The sequence below is a fragment of the Cebidichthys violaceus genome, unplaced genomic scaffold (genome assembly GCF_023349555.1).
Source record: "Cebidichthys violaceus isolate CVI_PGR_0920_01 unplaced genomic scaffold, fCebVio1.0.p SCAF_39, whole genome shotgun sequence".
Lineage (NCBI taxonomy): Eukaryota > Metazoa > Chordata > Actinopteri > Perciformes > Stichaeidae > Cebidichthys > Cebidichthys violaceus.
Window position 1 is genome coordinate 1,876,180 of NW_027176583.1, and position 7,906 is coordinate 1,884,085.

The 7,906-nt window shown below is 47.2% G+C and overlaps 2 protein-coding genes across 4 annotated transcripts in view; both read left to right on the forward strand.

Moving 5' to 3' along the window:
* grhl3 (grainyhead-like transcription factor 3) overlaps positions 1–2,935 on the forward strand; it is a 31,026-nt gene extending 28,091 nt beyond the window's left edge. For both annotated transcript variants that reach the window (XM_068726499.1, XM_068726500.1), the window contains exons 15-19: positions 196–221; positions 332–417; positions 525–610; positions 760–824; positions 1,903–2,935. In XM_068726499.1, the coding sequence (XP_068582600.1) occupies positions 196–221; positions 332–417; positions 525–610; positions 760–824; positions 1,903–2,020 (381 nt within the window). In that variant the 3' untranslated portion in view covers positions 2,021–2,935. The remainder of the gene's footprint in view (positions 1–195; positions 222–331; positions 418–524; positions 611–759; positions 825–1,902) is intronic.
* Positions 2,936–3,241: 306 nt separating this feature from the next.
* Positions 3,242–7,489, forward strand: cldn23l (claudin 23-like). Of its 2 annotated transcripts, XM_068726392.1 has the most exons (3): positions 3,242–3,503; positions 5,186–5,231; positions 5,344–7,489. In XM_068726392.1, the coding sequence occupies exon 3, from the start codon at positions 5,476–5,478 to the stop codon at positions 6,229–6,231; it is 756 nt and encodes a 251-aa protein (XP_068582493.1). In that variant the 5' UTR covers positions 3,242–3,503; positions 5,186–5,231; positions 5,344–5,475; the 3' UTR covers positions 6,232–7,489. The 2 variants fall into 2 exon arrangements, with proteins under 2 accessions (XP_068582493.1, XP_068582494.1); XM_068726393.1 differs by lacking the exon at positions 5,186–5,231.
* The last annotated feature ends 417 nt before the right edge of the window (positions 7,490–7,906 follow it).

Genomic DNA, 7,906 nt, shown 5'->3' on the forward strand with positions numbered 1-7,906 from the left:
ATCTGTGTCTCTCCATCAGTGCCCACGCTCACGTAGTTTAGAGGTTATGGGAAAAGCCGTCTTAAAGCGATGATAACATTCCTCTTTGAAGGTATTGCGCACAGATAGCGGTGGGAAAGGTGACTTTAAGCGATGCTTTTATCAGCGGCGTGGCGTCTAATCAGATCTCTGCTCTGTGTCTCTTTGTCTCTCTAGGCTCCTCCCATGGACGAGGGTGAAAGGTGAGCGTAGAAAACACATTAACAGCCGTACATCTCAAGCACTCATGTCTGAATAAACAATAATAAATATTAGTTGTGGTCTAACGTGAATGTTTGATGTGTTCTCCCAGGAGTTCTATGAAGAGACTGTATCCAGACAGAGACCAGATCAGCTCTCCACCCAGCAAACAAGCCCGCAGAGAAGACCCACAAAGAGGTACGTCTAATGTGTGACGGTCTGATATGAGACAAGAAGACGCAGTCAACAATGAGCCGCTCGGCGTCCCTCGTCTTGTTCTAATTCCGTCTCTCGTGTTCCCACAGTCCTGCTGTACGTGAGGACGCACGCTGACGAGGTGTTTGATGCGCTCATGCTCAGCGCGCCGACAGTCTCCGGCCTACGGGAAGCTGTAAGTAACAAACTGTTACTGTTACTGTACGACCTGACCTCTAAACACACACACACACACACATCATGCTCACATATGTTCCGTACATTAAGTCTCCAGTAGATTATCCTTCTTTCATGCTAACTCTCACACTCCTCCTCTTTACTCAGGTTTCAGAAAAGTACGGAATTCAGAAAGACACCATTGGAAAGATCTACAAGAAGTGCAAGAGAGGGTGAGTAGCTTCTTAAGTCGGTTTAAAGTGGTGCATTGGACGCAGACGTTGTGCACAAATGAGGGCTTAGCTGGTGGTTCTAATCTGGTCCTCCTTTAAGGGAAGTCATGTCGTCAGACTGGGTCGGTAGGTTGGTTGGCTCGGCCTCCTGGAATGTGTTAATTGCAGCTCCTCCAAAAGAAAGACGGATGACTGAGGGAGGATGAAAAGATTTCAAAAGTCTTACAGATGAGTCACGGGCAATTGTTGTCTTTATGTTTTCAAAACCTAATCGGAACATCAGGAAGTCTTTCGGTGTTGAAAGAGATATCTGGTGGCTTCCAGCTACGACCTAAAGGTTGTCGATCGAGTTGAGATCTTTTTTTAATCTGTCACGAGTCACATCTCTATCAGCGGAGCTTTAAGAGGTCAGATGAGTTTCACTCTTTAATAAAAGGACTTCAACTCGTCTGAAGTTACTAGGAATAAAAGGTGGCTCTGAGAAGGTCACCTCATCTCTTCTTGTAGAGTTGTTAACATCCTTGCCAGCACAGGTTTGCAGAATTTCCAAATAATGCATCGACTATAACTGGCGCAGTCGGTTGCTGTTGAACTGGTACCAGTGTGGGTCACCTCCTGATCAGAGGGCTGCTGCTAGAGGTGTAAATAAGAAGTCCTGACAGAGGCTGAAGCACCTTTGGGTGATTTTCCCTGCTGTTTCCTGCTTGCTGCTGGCAGCTGTCATCTGCGGGTGAGCAGCTAAGCCAACAGGTCGGGTCACATTCTCCTCGCCGGTCCCTCCCTCCTCTCTCGCTCTTGTCTTCAATCAAGCCTGTCGCTGCAGGCAGAAGGCATGAGCCCCTGGTTAGCTCGCTCATTAAAGCCTTAAAGCCTCAAAGGTTAGCGCTGGTAGAGAAGAGTGACCTGATTTACGCCGCTGCCTGTTGTTGTTGCAACAGGAATGTGTTTCAACCAAACAAACTCTGGCGACCTGTTTGCTTACGGCACACGTCAGTGGAAAGAGACACGTTATTATTGTTATTATTATTAAGGACACACACCGTATTCACTGAGATAACCTCGCTCGTCTCTCCTTCAGGATCTTCGTCAACATGGACGACAACATCATCGAACATTACACCAACCAGTCGGCCTTCCTCATCGAGATGTCCGAGGCGGTCGGCGGTCAGTTCCAGGTCACCCTCGTTGAAGTATGAGAGCGAGGAGCGCGTGGACCGTCTCTACCAGCGCTGCTCCGTCAAAGACAATGTCCGCTGTGGACGGCCACGGCCAGCGAGAGGCCCGGGCCGAAGAGAGAGAGAGAGAGAGAGAGAGAGAGAGAGAGAGAGAGAGAGAGAGCTCAGTGGATTCGTTCTCTCCATGTTGTACATACCACTCGCCCCGTGATCTACTTATTTGAATTGTAACGTAAGAGCAATTATGATGAGCAGCCTGTGTGTGTATATAATGTACATAGAAGTTAATATGACAGTGTTTTATATAAACTAGCCATGTGCATGTCGCAATCCATTTTCCACATATCGCTGTGTATTTCAATTTTTTTTTACAGAGCTCTGCACATGATTTGTGTGTTTTTCAGCATTTTTCAGAGGTTGCTATTCTTGCTGCTTTTCATGTATTCATCATTTCTTCTCCACGAGCCAACGGTGCGTTTCCTCACCCACAACCTATGGTGTCTTTGTTCACTGCCATGAGTATCTCCCTGTAGGTTCCTGTTAGTTTCACGACTAAAATGGCCCGATGGTTTGATTCAGAACCTAAAGTCAGACATTTCCACCCATAAAACCACGCAGCAGTTAGTATTGGCCATCATTTAGTTCAGCGTTGTGGACATTTCCTTTCTTTACAGTTTAACCACAGAGTTTCCCTGGAAACGGTTCAAACCCTCCAAACACTGAGGCCGGCCAGAGGACCTTTTTTTACAGTATGTGTGTCTGTGTGTGTGTGTTTGTGTGTTTGTGTGTGTGTAAAAAGTTTCCCCTTTTACGTTATGCATCATTTCAAAACAAGCATGTATCCCTGTAATATTTCATTATTATATCATGGCAGTTCTGGTTGTATTAGTCACATCTTGCCTCTTTTGTACGAAAATAAAGAAAATGCATAATAGGTTCTGTGTCTCTCAATCATACGTGCAGATCTGATTCACAAGCTAGCCATTCACACCAAGGATCAATTATTACTGCTGTGTGTGTGTGTGTGTGTGTGTGTGTTTTGCGTTTCCAGTTTTCTAGCAGCGATCCAACTGAAGAAGAAAAGCTTTCTCTGACACTGACAGCAGGGAGGCAATCGTGTCCTAGATACAACCCAGACATCCTTCAGCAAGTCAGAGAGAGAGAGAGAGAGAGAGAGAGAGAGAGAGAGAGAGAGAGGCACACACACACACACACACACACACACACACACACACACTGAAAGTGAGACAGAGAGGCAGACGGTCGGGGCAAGCAGACAAACAGGCGCAGACAAAAGGACAAACAGAGGCAGAGACGGACGGGGAGACTGCAGGAGATAGGATGAATGTGAAGCAAGGATGAATGTGAAGGAAGGATGAATGGGAAGGAAGAGAGAGCGAGAATAAGGAAGAGGTGGCCGCTCCGCCTGCTGCCTGAGAGAGGAACATGTTAGCCTTCAGATGAGAGCAGGGAGGCAGCGAGAAGCCAACAACCCTCCTGAATGGTAAGTAACAGGCTGTGTGGACTGCGTCTCTGTGTGTGTCTGCATTCGATAGAATATGTGCCCGCATGAGACACAGTGTTTCTATTAATAACCCGACAGTGTGTCTCCATCGCTCTCACTTCAGAGAAGCCTCTTGGATGTGGTGCTTCTCTGCAGATGTTCCCTCTCTGCATCAAAACAAACGCAGCGTCTGGTGAAGTTCCTGCTTTTAAATGAGCGTCACACACACACACACACACACACACAGATTCTGCTCAGTGACGACGGAGCTGTAGCAGAGGAGCAGTTGAAGTCCTGAACCGGGTCGGGTCTCCGATCCCCGTGTGTCGTCTCCATCCAAGTCCAAACATTCTGGCAGCAGCGCAGGAAGCGATGCAACGTTAACGCACACGGTGTTTGTGAACTTACACTCTACTCACAGATCTGAACATTGTCATGGCACATTTCTGTTTTATTTCATATTCTGGTTCTGCTATATTCTGGCGTAGTTCAGTAAATCCACTCAGTTGTCTTTGATCTTGTCTAAATTAAATTCCCCACACTCTTCAAGGCCGGTCGGTCAGTCTAAACATCAGAAACCCTCCAGAGACATCTGCAGAGGGAAACATCTTTCCATTGATTACATCAAATGTTCAAATATCACTCATGTAGGCTGAGCAGCCTCTCCAGAGGCACCAAAACTAACACATGAATTTTCTATTATCATTCACACATGTTGCCATGTGACATGAGTTAGTTAGATCATCTATTGTATGTGTTGCTTTTAAATGATACATTTTAGGATTAAATCAACATCAAAGAACAGAAGAAAGTCAGAAACAGTTGTCCTCATATGTCCTCATCATATTTCTTTATCTAAGACGTCATCAACACTGTTGTGTGTGTTTGACAAAGATGTTTACTGATTATGGATGTGTGTGTGTGTGTGTGTGTGTGTGTGTGTGTGTGTGTGTGTGTGTGTGTGTGTGTGTGTGTGTGTGTGTGTGTTAATCTGCATTGGTCCCACATGTCTTCAAGTGGTTTTGTCTTCGTCCCAGAGGACATTGTTTCTTTCTGTCCTCCTCTGGACCTCAATCTGCATTCAGACACCGACAAACGGAATTCGGAATTCTTACAAGGTCATCGACGGCCATCAATTGTCAACACACCCTCCTGCACACACACACGCACACACACACACACACACACACACACACACACACACACACACACACACACACACACACACACACACACGTACGACTGAAGTCAACATTTGTTACAAGCCAATACACAAGCTGAGGAGTCCCACACGGCTTTATGATAAATAAAGCAACACACACACACACACACACACACACACACACACACACTGTCACGTTGAAACTGGCCAGGTTATCGTATCCTAGCAACAGAGACAGACATCGACCATTCGTTCTGTTTCTGTCCAGCGGTGGAGCAGTGAAGACAAACCTCCTTCTGCTTCCTCTGCTCCACCTCACACCTCTGTTGTCTCTCTCTCTGTCTCTCTCTCTCTCCCTCCATCTCTCTCTCTCTCTCTCTCTCTCTGTCTCTCTATCTCTCTGTCTCTCTTTCTCTCTGCGTGTGTGTCTCTCTCTCTCTCTCTTTCTCTCTCTCTCCTCCATCCCTTTGATCCGACATCACCCCCTCTCTTTCTGACTGAATCTTTCTGCTTCTCTCAGACTGTCACCATGAAGAATCTGCAGCTGAACCAGTTTTGATAAAGAGGTGATGATGGATGGATTTATATTTTGTTCTTGTGTTCTTATCACTGTGCTGATTCCTTTTGATTTTGCTAATAGCTGAACTATAAGTTTTAAGTTCTTTGTTTCTTTTACAGATCGGCAGCGTGTGATCAGAGGAGGAACAACGGAACAACAGAACCACACTGTTCTGAGCAGCGTCCACTGTCACCTCAGCTCTGTTCTATCTATTTAGTTCTACGTCTTGAGAGGTTCTGTAGAGACGTACGATGCACACTCCAGCCTCCATGGTGACGGGGATTGTCTTCGCCCCTTTGGGATTGGTCCTCGTCTTCACTGCCGCCATCACGCCTCAGTGGAGAGAGGGACAGGCGCGCCTGGGCATGGCGGGCCCGGGGTCATTTCTTCGGTCGGGAGGAAAAGGTCAGGGGTCGGGGGTCCGGTCCGGATCGATGGAGGCGCTGCTCTTGCTGCGCTCTGATGGACTTTGGGAGAGCTGCCTGCAGGTGGAGAACTCAGAGCTGAAGCAGTGCTGGCCCGTTGCGGGTCCATATCGGAGAGACCCGAGGGTTCGCCTGGCACAAGGTCTGATCCTGACCTCGCTGTTCCTGTGCGGCACTGGCATTGTGCTGGCGTGCATCGGGGTCCGGTGTTGGACGGATATACCTCTGAGAGGCGTAGCAGCTACAGGTGGACTCCTGGTGGTGGTGGCCGGGCTGCTGAGCCTGACCGCACTCGGGGTGTACACCCACAATGTCGCAAGCCTGGGGATGGCAGACCCAAGCAAGGGGACCAACAACCCACGGTTCCCCCACCTCAGCCTGCATCCTGCCGGCTCGCTCTACTTCGGCTGGCTGGGTTCGTGTCTGCAGATGCTGGGAGGCACCGCTCTGCTGTTCAGCTTCAAACGACCCAGATACCCGACCTGCCCCTCCTGCCCGAAGCTGCCTGTCTGCCCCGCATGTCGCTCATGTCCCGAGATCACCAACAAGCCGGACACCGATGTATACGAGGTCAGCTGTTAGAGCGTCAGCCGCACACTAAAGACTCTTTAAAGTGTTGCTCCTCTCAGTGTTGATGGTGGATGTAGCCAACTGAAGCTATACATTCACATTACATTACATTGACTTACCTAATCCTCATCCTTACTCTAACCTTAAGCTAAACCTAACCCTAACCTTAAAACCAAGTTTGAACCCTAAATTGCACAAAACACTGTTCAATGCATCCTCCTCCATGACATCCTCTGCATTTATATTTTGGGACGCCAGTTTTTCTTTTTGCACTAGAAACAAAGAGAACCACATGTAGAGCTCAGCCCGCCTGTACTTCTTCAAACTCCACCCTGGTGTTGTCACATGGAGGCACTGGGTGCAGAAGCCTTCTGGGTCAACAGCACACGACGAGGAGTTTATTGCTCCGATCGACTACATCCACAATCAACACTGATTGGACGTCCACATAAAACAAGCTGCACTTTAAAACGTTCGTGAAGAAGAGAAGATGTGGACACATAAACCGGCACTAAAGTCCCTTTCAACTCATCAGCTGATAAATCTGCCAACTAAGGAAATTAGTCAGTTTATGAATGCCTGTGAAGCACAGGTGGAGTCATGGTATGAGCCTGATGGATATGCAGTAACTGCGTCTTGACGCAGACAGAATGATGCTGTAGTAAAAGTCAAAGTGATGAATGAATGAGTCCAAAGGTTGTTAAGCTCCTGCTGCCTTTAACTGAAGCGTCTCTGTGCTGCCGTTACGTCGAAGCCTTCGTACTGTTCGCCGTTTCTGTGTCCGAACAAAACTGTGAAGTATTAAATATTTGTGATAAATTATGAGTTGCTTAGATAATGTCACGGCTTTGGATAAAGACTGTTGAACACGCTTGTTGTAGATCCTGTAATAGATTACTCTCAGTCAACTGGGTTTCATCTGGACTCAGTTCTACACTGATGGACATCTGGTGTTCTTTATGAATGTGGTTCTGTGGATCGGAGAGAACAATCTTGCTTTTATTATTTTCTATATTCAGTCACTGGAGGCAATTAAAAAAAGACCAATTGTGGAAGTCCTATTACTGTAAGAAGATTACAAATGATCTGCGCCTCAGTGAATCTCCTCCTGATGAACGATGCTCCTCACAGAGAGCAGATGAAGCAGTGAGGAGGATGTACAGCAGGGTGTTCTTTGCTCTTTGTAATTAACTCGTTGGTGTTAACTCGTGACAGTGTGTTCATACTCTGTGCTGCATTCTGCATTGAATAAAACAGTTCAGCAACGTGCTTTATCCCAGTGCTGTTCGTTTAACGACGGTAGAGTCAGGTTCGGGTCTGCTTCAATAGAAGTCTCCACACAGCTGAGAGGCCCACGCACAGCGACGAGGTCTCTTCAGTGAATGAACAGGAGGACTCTCGTTATGTGAACGGATCACGACCCGGTGAGCAAACAGTGAGAGACACATCTGTGTGAGCCTCAATGAACACACTGTGTGCTGTAACATTCATCTCTACATCATATATCTATAGATATGATCTATCCATCACTGAAGGTCAGTGAACAGAGGGTTCACACAAAGAGCAACGCTCACACATCCATGCACTAAAGACAGGCACACACACACACACACACATGTGAAGACACTTTATAAACCTTTGTCTCGTGTAAATCCTACACACACACACACACACACACACACACAGA